The sequence below is a fragment of the Ictidomys tridecemlineatus genome, chromosome 7, assembly GCF_052094955.1.
Source record: "Ictidomys tridecemlineatus isolate mIctTri1 chromosome 7, mIctTri1.hap1, whole genome shotgun sequence".
Taxonomy (NCBI): Eukaryota; Metazoa; Chordata; class Mammalia; order Rodentia; family Sciuridae; genus Ictidomys; species Ictidomys tridecemlineatus.
In genome coordinates, this window is record NC_135483.1 from 140,540,469 (window position 1) to 140,558,602 (window position 18,134).

At 35.2% G+C, this 18,134-nt stretch overlaps 2 protein-coding genes across 2 annotated transcripts in view; one reads left to right on the plus strand and one right to left on the minus strand.

The window, feature by feature from the left end:
- The window catches only part of Slc25a12 (solute carrier family 25 member 12), a 169,673-nt gene that overhangs the window by 116,564 nt on the left and 34,975 nt on the right, over positions 1 to 18,134 (minus strand). The window lies entirely within an intron of this gene.
- The window catches only part of Hat1 (histone acetyltransferase 1), a 46,533-nt gene that overhangs the window by 3,510 nt on the left and 24,889 nt on the right, over positions 1 to 18,134 (plus strand). Inside the window, exons 3-4 of the mRNA XM_005324592.3 lie at positions 11,140 to 11,215; positions 13,678 to 13,798. Coding sequence (XP_005324649.2) covers positions 11,140 to 11,215; positions 13,678 to 13,798 — 197 coding nt within the window. The remainder of the gene's footprint in view (positions 1 to 11,139; positions 11,216 to 13,677; positions 13,799 to 18,134) is intronic.

Genomic DNA, 18,134 nt, shown 5'->3' on the forward strand with positions numbered 1-18,134 from the left:
GCTTTATTTTTTTAATGGTTGCAGAGAAAGCATCTTGCTAAGTTGCTGAGACTGGCCTCAAACTTAGGATCTCCTATCTGAGCCTCCTACTTCACTTGCTAGGATTACAGGCAGGTGTCCCTGTGCCTGGCAGGTCTCAGAGTCTTAAAAATAATTAATAGATAATAACAAGTATTGATGAAGATGTGGAGAAAAACTCATCTATTGCTGGTAGGAATATGAAACAATGTCATTTTTAGAAAGAAGTTTGGCACTTTTTCTTAAAAAATTAACTATATGACTCAGTTTTACTTGTAAGTATCTACCTAAGAGAAATTAAATACATGAAAGGCTTGTATGTGAAAACATTCATAGGCTGGGGATGTGGCTTAAGTGGTAGCATGCTCGCCTGGCCCAGGTTCGATCCTCGGCACCACATACAAACAAAGATGTTGTGTCCGCCAAAAACTAAAAAATAAATATTAAAAAAAATTCTCTCTCTCTCTCTCTCTCTCTCTCTCTCCTCTATCTAAAAAAAAAAAAAATTCATAGAAACATTGTTTACAACAGCCAACAAATGATAACAGTCCAGATACACATTAGCTGGTAAAAGGATAAAATATGATGTATTTATATGATGAAATACTATTTGACAATTAGGAATGATGTTCAGATAGCCTATCACAACGTGAATGAACCTGAAAGTCATGCTAAGTGAAAGTAGTTAGACAAAAACAGTCATATTATATAATTCCATTTGTATGCAGTGTTTGAAAAAGACAGATTTGTAGAGATAGAAAGTAGATTAATGGTTGCCTGTGCTGGAGGTAGGAACAGAGAATTGCAGATAGGCATGAAGTTCCTTTTGGGGATGATAGAAATGTGTTAAAATTAGATTGTGACACAACTCAACTTACTAAAATTGTACACTTAAGTGAAAAAATATGACCATGAAACATTTGTTACTTTTTATGTCTCTGTTTCCTCATCTATAAAATGGAATTAATAGAATTTCATAGTTGTGAAGAGTAAATGTTAAGTACAAATAAACTGCTTAAACAACTTGTCATATAGAGAATACTCAGTAGATGCCAATTGCTGAAAGCAGTGCAAATATAACAAGTATAAAGATGACAGAGGTTAACATTTCCTGAACCCTAACTACAGAGAAAATACTAATCTAGATTTTTTTTTTTGATATTTAGTTGTCAGTGGACCTACATTTTTGAGAATTGAACCCAGTGCCTTACATGTGCTAGGCAAGTGCTCTGCCACTGAGCCACAACCCCAGCCCTGATCTAGATTTTTTGTGTGCACATATTTTAATTTATTTTTCTGAAACCAGGATTCTCTTGTATAGGCTTTTTAATGTAGCTTAACAGTGTCTTAAATATTAGTTACTATTATATCTTAAATTATGTAATACAGTACGGTGGTATCATAAATTACTTATTTTAAGTATTTCATCCTGACATTTGTGGTTTGCTTCTCTTTTACTATTAAAAATAACTTTATAACAAATATCCATTTATATCCTTCATCCATTTCTGTGATTGTTTGATACAATGTATGACTAGAAATTGAAATGTTAGGGCAGAGTTTCTCAACTCCAGCGTTCCTGACATTTTGGGTTATATAATTTTTTTGTTGTAGGGAACTGTCCTATGCATTGTATATCGTTTAACATAATATTCCTGGTCTTTACTAACTGGATGCCTTTAACACTTCCCTATGGTTTTATTTTTTATTTTTTTAAAGAGAGAGAGAGAGAGAGAGATAATCTTTAAATATTTATTTTTCAGTTCTTGGCAGACACAACATCTTTGTTTGTATGTGGTGCTGAGGATCGAACCCAGGCCGCACGCATGCCAGGCGAGCGTGCTACTGCTTGAGCCACATTCCCAGCCCCTTCCCTATGGTTTTAGCAACCAAAAATATCATCAGCTATTACCAAACACCCCCTATGGACAGTGAATAAAGGTGTCCCTCTTTTGAGAACCACAGTGTTAGATGAAGGGGATATGAACATATTGTATTTTAGCAGCAATTTCCAAATTGCATTCTAAAAATGTACCTATACTTGCACCAGCATTTTTTGAAATTACCCTTTTACCTATTTCCTGGTCAACATTGCATATTATTTAAAGCAAAAAACCAAAACCCTTATCTTGCTAGTGGGTGAAAAATAGTTTCTTGTTTTAATTTACAATGAAATGGAAGAGCTTTTCTTTTTGGTCATGTATAAGTATTCTATGGATTTACTGTGTTACCCCACCTCAACTGATATTTTAAATTGTGGTAAAAAACATAAAATTTACCATATTTACCATTTTGTTTGTTGTTGTTTAAGATAGGGTTTTGCTATATTGCCTAGGCTGCCCTGAAACTCCTGGGCTCATGTGACCCTTCTATCTCAGCATCCTGTAGCTGGGACTACAGGCTTGCATCACTTGGTGACAGGTTTTGTTTCTTTGGGTGTGGTGGGTACCAGAGATTGAATCCAGGGCCACTCGGCCACTGAGCCACATCCCCAACCCTGTTGAGTCTCAATGAGTCTCAATGAGCAATCCTCTTATCTCAGCCTCCTGAGCTGCTGGGATTATAGGTGTGCACCACTGCGCCCAGCAGTGACAGGTTTTTGATCTTTACCATTTTCAAGTGTACAGGTCAGTGATAAGTATTTTTACATCGTTGTGCTGTGGATCTCCAGAACTTTTCATCTTGCAAAACTGAAACTCTATACCTGTAAAAAAAAAAACTCGCTATTGCTTCCTCTCTAGAGCTGGCAATCACCATTTTATTTTCATTTCTGGAGTTTAACTCTTTGCATACCTCATATAAGTGAAAGGTATTTGCTTTTTTGTGACTTATTTCACTTAGCATTATGTTCTCAAGGCTCATTCATGTTTGGCATGTGACAGGATTTCCTTTCTTTTTAAGGGTGAATAATATTCCATTTTACGCGTAACCCATATTTTATTTATCTACTCATCTGTTGATAGATGTTGGGTTGCTTCCACTTCTTGTCTACTGTGAATAATGCAATAATGAAAATAGGTAAAAAAAAATATTTCTGCAAGACCCTGCTTTGGGTTATTTTGGATATACCCAGTATATCTGGGTAATTTGGGGGAAGGGTGCTAGGATTGAACCTAGGGCTTCATTTATGCTAACTACACACTTTACCACTGAGCTACATCTGTAGTCTCAAGGTAATTCTATTTTTAATTCTTAGTGGAACTGCCGTATTGTTTTCCATTGCTACCACACCATTTTATGTTCCTAAAAACAGTGCACAAAGATTCTAGTTTCTCCACATCCTTTCCAACATTTCTGGTTTTTTTACTGTGTTTTTGACCATTTTAAAATTTGATAATTAAAGATTATTTTGCATCACCAATTTCTATTTTCCAATCTTTTTTTAACAAATGCATTATAATTATATGTAATAATAGGATTTGTTACATATTTGTACATGCATACAATATAATCTGATCAATTTTATTTTCTTACATCTCTCTTTTCTCCTCCCTGTAGTCCCCTTTCTATTTTTATGAGATTTCCTCCTCTCCTTTTTTCCCTTTTTTCTAGCTTCCAGATATGAAAGGGAAAAAAAATCCACATACTGCCCTTACATTCCATCTATTTTTCTGCAAATGACATTTTTTTTTTATGACTGGATAAAACTCTGTGGTGTTTATATCACATTTCTTTATCCATTCATCTGTTGACAAATACATAGGCTGGTTTTGTAATTTGGCTTTTCATGGGTATTCATGTATCACTAAACTGTGCTGACTTTAATTCTTTAGGATAAATACTAAGGAGTGGTACAGCTGGGTCACATAGTGGTTCCATTCCTAGTGTTTTGAGTAATCTCTGTACTGATTTTCATAGTGGTTATACTAATTTATAATCCTACTGACAGTGTATAAGTGTTCCTTCTTCCCCATATCTTCACCAGCATTTTAAATTTATTGTTATTTGTATTCTTTTTTTGGTGGGGGGAGGTACCAGGGATTGACCTCAAGGGCACTTAACCACTGAGTCACATCCCCAGCCCCCACTTTTTTTTGTATTTTATTTAGAGACAGGATCTCACTGAGTTGCTTAGTGCCTCGCTAAGTTGCTAAGGCTGGCTTTGAACTCAGGATCCTCCTGCTTCAGCTTCCCAAGCCACTGGGATTACAGTATAGGCATGTGCGACTGCACCAGCTGTTATTTGTGTTCTTGATGACTGCCATTCTATTTGGAGTGAAGTGGAATCTCAGTGTAGTTTTTTGGGGGGTGGATACTGGTGATTGAACTCAGGGGCACTTGACCACTGAGCCACATCCCTAGCCCTTTTTCGTATTATATTTAGAGATGGAGTCTCACTGAGTTGCTTAGTGCCTTGCTTTTTCTCAGGCTGACTTTGAGCTCACAATCCTCCTGCCTCAGCTTCCCGAGCTGTTGGGGTTATAGGAGTGTGCCACTATGCCTGGCTCCTCACCAACATTTTATGTTGTCAGTTTTTAAAATTTTAGGCATTCAGTGGGTATATAGTGGTATATATATTTTTTTCATGTGGTTATTGAGCATTTGTGTACCTGCTTCTGTGACTTGTTTAAATTTTTTCCCATTTTTCATTTGGGCTGTTTATCTTTTTATTGTTGAGTTGTAGTTATTGTTTATTCTGAACGTGAGTCCTTTGTGCAGATAATGTGTTTTGTTCATATTTTCCCCTGAGTGGGTATGTGGCTTGCCTATTCATATTCTAAACAGTGTCTTAATAAGCAAAAGCTTTCAGTGTTGATGAAATTCAATTTATTTTTCCCCAATTTATTCTTAAAACTTTGGTTCTTGCCTAAAATGTTTGCCTACCCCAAGGAGATCATGATGATATCCCTTGTTTTCTTATGAAAGCTTTGTAGTTTTAACTATTTACAATTAGGTGTATGATACATCTCATGTTACTTTTCATGTACAATATAAGGAAGGGAATCAAAGTTTGTTCTTCTATGTATATAGTCATTTATACCAGTATAATTTGTGTGAATGCTTCAGTGCTTTGACAAAAATAAATTGACCTTAAAAGTATAGCCTACATCTGGCTTCTAGTCTCATCCATTGATTTATTTGTGTGTTCTGCCAATATCATAATGTCTTAATTAGTGTAAGTTTATAGTTAATCTTGATATAGTGTGAGTACTCCATCTTTTGTTCTTTTTCCAAGATTGTTTTGATTATTTTTTACTTCATTTCCATGTATGTTTTGGAATCATTCTGTTAATTTCTATTCAAAAATTTCTGGGTTAATTGAGTTTACACTGAAGTCTATAAATGAATGAGGAGAAAATTGTTGTCTTTGTTATTTTGAGCCTTCTAATCCATGAACATGGCATATCTCTATAATCTACAACTGTTTTCAATCTCACATTTTTTTTTAAATATATATGAGTTAATCTATGTCTTTAGCTTTTTGATGCTTTGGAATATAGTATACTTTTAAAATTTTTTTCAATTGTTTCGTGTGTACTTGAACTTACATTCACATAATGTCAGTTTGTGCAATTCTTTGTGTTCTTCAACCCCATTAAACATTTATTGAGATGATAATATTATATATATATATATATATATATATATAAAATAGTAGTGTGATAGTGGTATATGCCTTTATTCCCAGTGAAACCAGAGGCTGAAGCAGTAGGATAGCAAGTTCAAGGCCAGCCTCAGCAATTTAGTGAGACTCTCAGTAAGCAATCCTATTATCTATTAACAAAGGCAATTTTAGCTTTTTTTTTTCTGTCCATATGTCTTAGTTTTCATGTTTAAAATTTGATTATATGGTACAGGACCTCTATTTTAATGCAAATGGAAGTGATAGAGCAGACTTTTTTGCCTTATTCTCAGTTTAAATAGGAAAATATTGAACTTTTCACAATTAAGTTTGGTATTATCTTTAGGATCTTTTCTATTCTGTTCTTGTCATGATGCAAGAGATGAAACTCAGGGCCTTGTGAATAATAGGCAAATGTTCTACAACTGAGCTACATCCATAGACTTTTAAAAAATTTATTTTGAAAGGGTCTTGCTAAGTTGCTCAGGCTGGCATCAAACTAGTGATTCTCCTGCTTCAGCCTCCCAAGTAGCTAAGATTACAAGTGACCATACCCATCTAGCGGTAGATGTTTTAATGTATGTTGTCAGACTGAGGAAATTTCCTTCTTTCCCTAATTTGATAAGTTTTTGTCACGAATGAGTGTTGCATTCTGACTAATGTTTTTCTTTGTTGAGATTATTATATGATTATTTTATGATTCATAAATCATTATATGATTTTTTTCTTTGATTCTGGTAACATGAATTACTTAATGGATTTTTAATTGTTAAATTAGTTTTATATGCTACTACATTATCTTTTCCTACTTTGCTGGATTCAGCTTGATAATATTTTGGTAAGAATTTTTGCATCTTTGTTCATGGGAGGTAATGGTTTCTTTGTTTAATTTTGGTGTCAAAGTTTTGCTGGTCTATAAAATGAGTTAATAACTTACTTTTCTTTGAGAAGAGTTTATATAAGATTCATTATTATTCCTTCTATACATGTTTGTAGCAGAGCCTTATGTATCTTGAGTTTTCTTTGTCAAAGGGTTTTTAACCACAAATCCAGTGAATACATTTAATACTAGTCAGGTTTTCTATGTCTCCTTATGTTTCTTTTTTTGGGGAGGGGGCGATTGGGCATTACTAGGAATTGAACTCAGGCATTCAATCACTGAGCCACATCCCCAGCCCTATTTTATGTTTTATTTAGAGACAGGTCTCGCTGAGTTGCTTAGCACCTCACGGTTGCTGAGGCTGGCTTTGAACCCTCAAACTTCCTGTCTCAGCCTCCCAAGCCGCTAGGATTATGGGCATGTGGCACCACGCCCAGCTCTCCTTATGTTTTTATAGTTTTTGTCTTTTAAGTAATTTGTATGTTTCATCCAACTTTCTTACCAGAAAGTTGTTTAAAATGTATTTTATTACCAGCGCGCAGGGTAGGGGTTGAACCTAGGGCCTTTTGCATGCTGTATGAGCCCTTTACCACTTTACAGCTCCCCTATTAACAGCTAGATGGCTATGGAATCTATTACCAAGAAGATCCCTTCTTGTAGATATTGGTAATTCATATTTTTTCTTTTTCTTGATAAATTTACCTACTTATTAATCTTTTTAGTTGCTTCTTTCTGTTGTTTTCTATTTTTAATCTTTAATTTTTTTTATTCTTATTTTGGGTTAATTTACTTTAAAATTTTCAGTCCATTTAAAACTTTTTATTTTATTTTTTGTGTTAGGTAAAGGACATTAAACTCAGGGGCACTGTACCACTGAATTATATCCACAGCCCTTTTTATTTTTTGAGACAGGGTCTTGCTAAGTTGTTGAGCCTTGCCTCAAACTGTGACATTCTTGCCTCAGCCTTTGGAATATCTGGGATTACAGGTATATGCCACTGTGCTTATCTAAGCTTTTCTTTTCTAATGTTAGCATTAATGTTTAAATTTACTTCTAAATACTGATTTGCTTGCATCCACCAATTCTATTGTGGGTTTTAAAAAAAATTTGTATTTACTCATTTATTTTTGTGGTGCTGGGAATGGAACTCAGGGCCTTCCACATACTTGGTAAATGCTCTTCCACTGAGCCATATATATCCCCAGCCCTGTGTTGTGTTTTTATTTTTACTCAAGTCAGAATATTTTCTGGGAGGGAGGAATGGGGAGAGATTGATCCGTGAGTACTAAGTTATAGTTAAAGAGGAATAAGAAGTTCTGGGTGCTCTTGTATAGTATGTTGATTATAGTTAATAATTACTATGTGTTAAAAAACTAGAAGAGGGCTGAGGTTGTTGCTTAGTGGTAGAGGACTTGCCTAGTATGTGGGAGGCCCGGGGTTCAATTCTCAGCACCACATATAAACATATAATAAATAAAATAAAAGTATTGTCCATTTACAACTAAAAAAAAAAAAACTAGAAGAAAGGATTTTGGATGCATTTACCATAAAGTAGTAATAAATGTTTGAGAAGATATTTATGTTTAATCTGATTTAAATATTACACAATGTACACATGTATCAAAACATCACATTATTGGTATTACCCCTCCTTTAAATGTTTGATAGTCTTCACCAGTGAAGCTTTATGTGCCTTGAGTTTTCTTTGTCACAAAGTTTTCTAACCACCCATCTACTGAATAAATTTAATACTATTCTGATTTTCTGTGTCTTCTCATGTACAAAACTGACCCACTAGTTTCACATTGATTACTTACTGGAAGTTAAGGGAAGGATGAGAAACTGCATTAGATAAGTAGTTTTACACTATTGTATGGGGATGAGAGATAATTTAGGAAATCAATAGGATTAGATAGTGTAATGAGATTAATTATGTTGTCTCCAGAGTGTATTATAATATTGAGACCCCTAACTGTAGATTGCTGGTGCTGATAAGAACGTTGCCTCAAAACTGGAGCTACCCCTATGTTTTAAAATAATATAATTAAACTTATCTATTCACACTGTCAGGAGAAAATGTGTTGTCTAGAACACTTAAGATTTCAGTTAAAGAACACAGAATTATAAGTAAATTAAGTAATAATCCATAATACAGTCAGATACTATGGGAAACGTGTGGCAGCAACTCTGAAACTACTTGAGGGTTAGAAGCCACTTATATGTACATTGTGAGCATCTACCTGTCAACAGATTTTACACATGTTAAATGCTTAAGTATTTATTAAACAAGCTTAAAATTGATTAATATGCTTTGGTGATTTCTTATTTTTGCTTTTGGCTAACAACACGTATCTTCTTGTATGTATCTTGTCCCTCAAGACCTAAAATTTAAGTCTGAAAACCAGAAAGAATGGGAACCATATACAGAAGTAGAAACAATAGAACATATTTTCAAACCAAAGATTCATTGCAAGCCCTGTGTTCTATGTAGCAATAATGTGCCATTTAGTGTGGCAGGCTCTAAGCTTCCATTTTCCCCCACAATGTTAATGTTGGAGGTTTTCCTGGAAGGAAAATTTTTAGTGACTATTTTATATTTTTTTGGTACCAGGGATTGAATCCAGAGGTGCTACCACTGAGCCACAACCCCAGACCTTTTTTTATTTATTTTTTTAAGTTTTTTAAAATTGTAGATGGACACAATACCTTTATTTTATTTATTTAATTTATATATATAACATATGTGTGTGTATATATATATATTTGTGTATATATAGTTGTCAATGGATCTTTTTACTTTATTTATTTATATGTGGTGCTGAGGATCAAACCCAGGGCCTCACACATGCCAGGCAAGTGCTCCACCACTGAGCTACAACTCCAGCCCTATTGATTTTATTTTTATGTGGTGCTGAGGATCGAACCCAGTGATTCACGCATGCTAGGCAAGCGCTCTACCACTGAGCTACATATGCAGTCCCACCTTTTTTTTTTTGAGACAGGGTCTCACTAGTTGCTTAGAGCCTCACTAAGTTGCTAAGGCTGGCTTTCAACTTGCAATCCTCCTGCCTCAGCTTCTTTACCCATGCAAATGGTGATATAATATACATATTAAAAGCAGTAGTTTGAAATTGGTTTTTCAAATTTCTAAGAGATAGCGGAACATTTTCAAACATTGAAGATTTAACAGATGAATATCTGTGATCCCATCTCTCCACTTTTTCATATCTTAACATCTGACTATATTGGCCCAGGTCTTGTCTTTTTTTTTCTTTCAGTTTTTATTGTGAGCAATTTCAAACACATGGAGAAATTGAGAGAATAAAACAATACTCACCTATATCCAACACCTAGAGTCAACAATTTACATTTTGCCATATTTGCTTTATTGTGTGTATTTTTGCTGAATTATTTGAAAAGTAGGTTTCTGAACATCATGACACCTCCCTCACAGAACATTTCCTAATACATGAGCCTTAACACGTATGTGTGTGTGTGTGTGTGTGTGTGTGTGTGTGTGTGTGTATATATATATATATAAAACTATAATGCCAAACTATATATAAGAAAACTATAATTTTCTTATCAGAGCTAAGAAAATTTAAAGGTAATCCTTCAGTATCCTGTAATTTTCTATTCTGCCTTCAGTTCTATAATAGCTTTATAAAATTTAATTAAAAGCAAATTCCAATCAAGAATCATGAACTGCATTGGCTTTTGTTTTTACAATACTGGGGATAAAACACAGGGCGTTGCATGTGCTAGACAAAGCAGTCTATCACTGAGCTGTATCCCTCCAGCTCCATGTACTGCATTTGTTTTTGTTTTTTGTTTTTTTCCCCTGGTACTGGGGATTGAACTGAGGACCAGTTGACCACTGAGCCACATCCCTAGCCCTATTTTGAATTTTATTTAGAGATAGGGTCTCACTGAGTTGCTCAGCATCTAGCTTTTGCTGAGGCTGGTTTTGAACTCGCAGTTTTACTGTCTCAGCCTCCCAAGCCCCTGGTGCATTTGGTTTTAATGTTTCTTTAATCTCTCTTAATCTAGAGCGGACTTCCTCCCTTCTTAGGCATTTCTCCCTTGCCATGCTATGGATTTCTGTGGAAGTGTAAAGTTATTGCATAGAATTATTAGACAAATCTACATTCTGGATTTGTCTTGTTTCCTTTTGATGGTGTTTAACTTGTTTCATTATTATCTGTATTTCCTGTAAATTAGAAGATTAAAAACCTTGATTAGAGTTAGAATAAACATTCTTGGTTATAAAACAAAACTTCATAAGTGATGCTGTTGAGTTAGAGGCATGTAATGTTGGTCTGTTCCATAATGTTGATGCTATTATATCACATAGAAAAGTGGTGATTATCAGATATCTAAAGTGAAAAGATATCTTTCCTTCTGTGAATTAGTAATCTGCTAGGTGATATGTTGGCATCCATTGAATAACCTCACTGACCATGAGAACACAGTATTAGAAAATTTTCATCTATAACTTATTTTTTCATTTTTCATTGTTCACTAATCTTATGAGAATCCAGTATAAATTATATAATAGTGACATTTTAAGTAAGAAATATGTTGTTTGTATCCTAATTATAGTGAAATTCTTGAAATAGAAATTCCTGTCACTTTTAGTATCCTTAATATCTCTGTATTTTTTATTTTTTTAAACAGTTCGTTTTCCTGAAGATCTTGAGAATGACATTAGAACTTTCTTTCCTGAATATACCCATCAACTCTTTGGGGATGAGTAAGTAAATTAATAAAAGGTTTGCCAGGGCTGAGATTGTGGCTCAGTGGCAGAGCACTTGCCTAGCATGTGTGAGGCACTGAGTTCAACTCTCAGCACCACATATAAATAAATAAATATGATACGAGGGTCCATTGACAACTTAAAAAAAAAAAAAAGGTTTGCCAAATTAGTATGGCAAAAAAAATCCATTCTTCTTTAAGATTTGGAAGTCAGATTTTATTTTCTTTACCTCGTTTCTCATGTAATTAGAGTTAGGGTTACATAATAGAATAGTATTTTTGACATTGAGACACTAGTCTATGTAATACTTATCATTTAGTTCTGTAAATATATTATCTCATTTAATTCTCAAGGCCATATTAGCTGGGTGGAATTGTGTAACTGCCTAAGGATATATGAATGGCTAGACTGCACATTCTGGCAGTTTGACTCCAGAGCCCAGATTTAATTAATTTTTTTGCCTACCTTTTTGTTATACTAATTCTATTATAACATACTTCCCTACAGCTAGAAGGCTTCAGTTGTTATTCTATGATTAAATAAGAAATTAGAGAAATTTATTTTTAGAAGCAACTTTAAGGATATGTCGTAGTATATTCAACATATTATTTGATTTCTTTAGTTTCATATATTATTGGAGTAAATAGGTACCATTTCTTTTTTTTTTTTTTATACCAGGGATTGAACTCAGGGGCACTTGACCACTGAGCCACATCCTCGGTCCTATTTTGCATTTTATTTAGTTGCTTAGTTCCTCACCATTGCTGAGGCTGACTTTGAATTTGGGAGGATCCTCCTGCTTCAGCCTCCCAAGCCACTGGGATTTTAGGCATGCGCTACCGTGCCCAACTTCTTTTTTGTTTAATTTGTTGATTTCATTTTTTTTTTCAGATTTGCAGGAAGTTGCAAGAGTAATAATGTGAATATCTTTTACCTGAATTCACACTTTAACTTAGTTAAATTTGCTTTAATCATTCTCTCTTCTTGTATATATTATTGTTGTTATTGAACCATTTGAAAGTAAGTTCCAAGTACATTTTTACCTTACCCCAAAATCTTTTTAATGCTGGGATTACAGCTTTGTGGTAGAGCACTTGCCCTAGTATGCATTAGACCCTGGGTTCAATCCACAGTGTCACCAAAACAAAAACAAACCCCTTCCTGTGGTACTAACTCAATGGATAAGGTCTAGTTTTATAGATATTGCTTTTTATTAGCATTTTGCACGTGTTTATTTTGCATAGTATCATTAAAGGGAACATACTTTATTATCTCTCACTATTCTGATTTGGGCAGGTGACAGTCAATTTATTTTAAAAAGCAAGATTCGGTGGTTTTTCATAGTTCAGAGTGGTACAACCATTATCATAATTAATTTTGGAATGTTTTCATCACTCTCACCAAAAGCCCATAACTCCTTCCTCCACTCTGATTCTCCAGTCCTAGGCAGTCACTAATCTAATTTCCATCTATAGATTTACTGTTCTGAGTATTTTAGAGTTTACTTTTTTTTTTCCTTTGCTTTTTAGAAGACTTTTAAAGCTGGATAAGAAATAATAATAAGGCTATGTGATAGCAGGAAAAATCAGCAGGCCCAGTTCTGCTTTCTGAATTCATAGAAAGATTTAAGTGATTTTAGTGGTTAAGTGCTTGCTTAGCAAGTGTGAAACCCTGTGAGACCCTGGGTTCATCCCAGTACTGCAGAAAGAAAGACAGAAAAGAAAAACAAAGAAAGAAAGGAAGATAGGTGCTATCACTGTTTTGTTTTGTTTTTTAAACAGGGACTCAGAACAACTCCTGTCAGTACTTTTTTTTTTTTAAAGAGAAAGAGAGAATTTTTTAATATTTATTTATTTTTTTTAGTTTTCGGCGGACACAACATCTTTGTTTGTATGTAGTGCTGAGGATTAAACCCGGGCCGCATGCATGCCAGACGAGCGCACTACCGCTTGAGCCACATCCCCAGCCCCGCTATCACTGTTTTTAGAAACTATGGATATTAGCAATAAAAGCAAGCAGTAAGTTGGAAGGACTGGCCCAAGGTCAGGTCTTAGTTACTTGCCTAGCCAAGTCCTACTTTAACACTTGTCTCATTTGAAATGCCTTTTAGTAATACTACTATTAGTAGTAGGTATAGGAGCAATAATAATGTCTAACAATTTATCAAGTACATATACATTATGCCATTCAGTGTTTTAAGTGGTTTACATATATTAACTTATTCATTTAATCCAAATATTTCTGAGTTAGGCACCATTATTCTATTTTATATATGAAAACTGAAGCCCAGTTTTCATATATAAAATAGAATGTTTCAAATGTTTTTTTTAATTAAATAAGTATAGTTTATAATCTTAAAATTATCCATGAAGTTAATTTGTTTATATGTATGATTAATATTTTTTAATGACTTGCAGAAATTTATTTTGATTATTGCTGTTTTTTTCCCATTGTTTCAGTGAAACTGCTTTTGGTTACAAGGGTCTGAAGATCTTGTTATACTATATTGCCGGTAGTCTCTCAACAATGTTTCGCGTTGAATATGCATCTAAAGTCGATGAGAACTTTGACTGTGTGGAGGTAAGAACAGAACATTTATTTTTTAACTGTTTTCCAATTGAGTTTAAGACAGTTTTTAAAATATAAATGTTTAACAGAAGAGAGACTTATGAGAGTACTTTTTTTTGAGAGAGAATTTTTAATATTAATTTTTAGTTTTCGGCAGATACAACATCTTTGTTTGTATGTGGTACTGAGGATCGAACCTGGGCCGCACGCATGCCAGGCGAGCTCGCTACCACTTGAGCCACATTCCCAGTCCTATGAGAGTACTTTTAAAGTCACATATTTTTTTTTTTTAGTTGTGGGAGTATTTAATTTCCTGTCTTTTTTTTTTTTTTTGGTAGTTATAGATGGACAAATGCCTTTATTTTAGTTGTTTATAGGCAAGCACTCTGCTACTGAGCTACAGCCCCAGACCAGTTTCCTGTCATTTTTATTAGCCCCGTGATCATGATCATTAGTCTGTTCATTCCCTTGGTGATCTTCTGGGGAACAGGGACTGAAAAGGAGTAAATTAAATTCCATGCATGTATGATTTTATCAAAATAAACCAACTTCTTCGTGTAACTATAATGCTCTTTAAAACAACAACAAGAATCTTCATTTTTGCTGGGTGCAGTAGTGCACACCTGTAATCCTAGTGAATCAGGGGGCTGAGGCAGAGGATTTCAAGTTCAAAGGCTAGCCTCAGCAACTTATTGAGATCCTGACTCAAAATTTAAAAAATAAAAATGGCCTGAGAATGTAGCAGTGGTAAAGTGCCCGTTTTAGTCAGCTTTTGTATTACTGTGACCAAAATGCCGGACCAGAACAACATAGAAGAGGCAAAGTTTATTTGAGGCTTATGGTTTCAGAGGTTTCAGTCCATAGGTGGCCAACTCTGTTGCTCTGAGCCCAAGGTGAGGCAGCAAATCATGGGGGAAGGGTCCAGCAGAGAGAAGCTGCTCACCTCATGGTGGGGTCAGGAAGTAGAAAGAGAGGGGTGGGAGTGAAAGGGAGGGAGTGAAAGAGAAAGAAGGGGCACTTAATGCATTTGCAGCCTTTCAGGACATGTCCCCAGTGACCTACTTCCTCTAACCACACCTCAGGTGCCTGTAGTTACCACCCAGTCATTCCATTCAAAGTAGTATGGGCCCATCAGGTTACAGCTCTCAGAATCTAACCTTTGCACCTCTGAATATTCATGCATTAACAGGAACTTTGGGGAGGCAACTCATTTAAACCATAACAGCATCCCTAGGTTCAATCCTCAATACTGCATTTAAAAAAAAAAAAAAAAAAAGGCTACTGGCACGGTGGTGCACAACTATAGCTCTAATATCTTGGGAGGCTGAGGCAAGAGGATCCCGAGTTCAAAGCCAGCCTCAACAACTTAACGATCCCCTTAGCAACTCAGTGAGACCCTGTCTCTAAATAAAATAGAAAAATGGGCTGGGAATGTGGCTCAGTGGCTAAGTGCCCCTGATTTCAATCCCTAGTACTAAATAAATAAACAAGCCTTCACTTTATGGTCAGAGTTTTATTTACCAACTTCTTGATTTTTTTATTGTAAGCTTGGGAATTCTTTTCCCAGCAACCAGAGGAAACTATCTAAATTTTCTTCTTTTTCTTCATGTAGAATCTTTTTAAATTTCTCTTGCTGCATTTCTAATCCCACAAATTTTGCTCCTATTTTCCTTTATGAAAATGGGATAACTGAAGTGATTATATTATGAAATTATTTGAAACCAGGGTTTCAACAGAAGGCAAAAGCAAAGAGAGGGATTAAAAAGTATATATCTGGAAAGAAAAAGTCTATATTTATGGTAGGTTGAATAATGACTTCCCAAAGATATCCATGTCCTAATTTCTGGAAACTGAATATTACCTTATATCATACCCAAACACACAAAAGCATTTTGGAAATGTGATTTAAGAATTTTGATGGGGGCTGGGGTTGTGGCTCAGCGGTAGAGCGCTTGCCTAGCATGTGCGGGGCCCTGGTTTGTTCCTCAGCACCACATAAAAAAATTAATAAACAAAATAAAGGTATTTGTCCATCTAAAATTTAAAAAAAATTTTTTTAATTTTCGAGACTATTACAAAATATCTGGGATGGACTCTAAATGCCTCTATATGTATCCTAATGAGAGGGAAGCAGAAGATATGTTAGAAGGAAATGCACTGTGACCACAGAGGCAGGGTGATGTGGCCACAAGGCAAAGAGAATGCTTAGCCATTGGAAGCTGAAAGAAGAAAGGAGTGGATTGTCTTCTGGAGCCTTTGGAGGGAGTGCTACCTGTTGAAGGCTCAACTGATAATGATTTTAGACTTTTCCTTTATACATGGAGACAAATGTGGTTGTAAGCTACCAAGTTTGTGGTAATTTCTTGTAGCATTCACAGAAAACTATAGATTTTTATACCAGGAGGTGGGGTGCTGCTGTAACAAATAACTAAAAATGTAGAAGTAAATTTGGAAATGGGTGGAGGCTAGCCTAATTTTGAGGTTCATGATGGAAAAACAATAAGGCTGAGCCACTAGCCTGTAGCTCAGTGGCAGAGCACTTACCCACCATGTGCAAGGCCCTGGAGTCAATCCCCAGCAAAACAGACAGACAGACAGACACACACACACACACACACACATCAAAGGAAAAAAAAAAGAGGAAGGAAGGAAAAATATAGATTACCTTGAACAGACTGTTGGTAAAAATAGGGACATCAGAGGCACTGCTGGTTTGGAGTGTGAAAGACAGCCTACATCATTTTAGAGTAAACATCACCTAAACATAATCATGATAGAAAGAAATATGAACTTTAGAGGTGAATCTGTGAAGGCTCAGAAAAAAAATGAGGAACCTGTGTTTGGAAATTGGAAGAAATCCTTGGGTCTTTAGTTTGGTTTTATTGCAAAAGCGTTGCCAAAGGTCACACACTAGTAAATAACAAAGATCAGCAGGCATGGTGATGTATCCTTGTAATCTCAGTTACTTGGGAGACTGATGCAGGTGAATTGCAAATTGGAGGCCACTTAGTGAGGTCCTATCACAGGAAGGAGAAGGAAAAAAAGTCTGGGGATGTAGCTCAGTTGTAGAGTGCCCCTGGGTTTTTCAGTGGTACTGAGGGAAAAAAAAAAAATCAAGATCTTACTTTGAGATGATCACCTGGTAGTGTTATACACAATATGTATTAACACTTTGATTAAAAGACGTTAGGACTGGGGCCGGAGACTATAGTTCAGTGGTAAACTGCATGCTTAACGTTGAAGTCTCTGGCTTCAATTCCCAGAACCAAAAGAAAAAATGTTAAGACTGTTTATGACCTGTTCTACATGGGCCCGTACTCTTGTGTTGATTAACTGATTTCTATAGTTTACATTGTGTGTGTATATTTTTGCCCCCTTTCCATGTGTTATACTATTTGCTCCCAATTTATTGCTGTCATTGGGGAGCTTCTCTCTAGCAAACAATCTATGGATTAAAAATAATATATTGGTAAGTTTTATGGAATCATGTGCAGCATGAATTGTGTGTACAGCATGAAAGAGGTCAACAATAATCTTTAAATTAAAAAAAAAAAATTTTTTTGGAGGGTACTGAGGATTGAACTCAGAGGCTCTACCACTGAGCCATGTCCTCAGCCCTATTTTGTATTTTATTTAGAGGTAGGGGGCTGGGGATATAGCTCAGTTAGTAGAGTGCTTGCCTCACATGTATAAGGTCCTGGGTTCAATCCCCAGCACACACACACACACACACACAAAAAAAAAAAAAAGAAAGATAGGGTCTCACTGACTTGAATAGTGCCTTGCCATTGCTGAGGCTGGCTTTGAACTCGCTATCCTCCTGCCTCAGCATTTCTGAGCTATTGGGATTACAGGTGTGTGCCACCATGCCTGGCTAAAATACTTTTAAATTTTTGACACATAATGTATATATTTGTGAGGCATAGTGTGATATTTCAATACCTGCATACACTAATAAGATTAGGGTAATTGTTAGATCTATCACTTCAAATATTTATCATGAAAGCGTCTCATATTCAAAAAATATTAGAAATATTTTGAGTACTATTTGTTTTTTTTTTCTTTCACTTCTCAGACATGTTTGAAATTACTAAGCTTGCCAGATAAATATGTAACAACATTTGATGTTTACTTGGTAGTTTGTGTCCCTGGGAAATTTAAAAAAAATTGCAGATAGAAAAGTGATTCTGAATAATACTATAGTAGTTGTGGATGTAAAACATTTAGAAAGACTTAATCTTAGATAAACTAGCAGATTTAGTAAAATGGAGATTTTCCATAATCAAATCTTTGACCTCTAATTGTGACATTCTTGAAAATCAGGCTTTTTTTTTTTTTTTTCCATTTA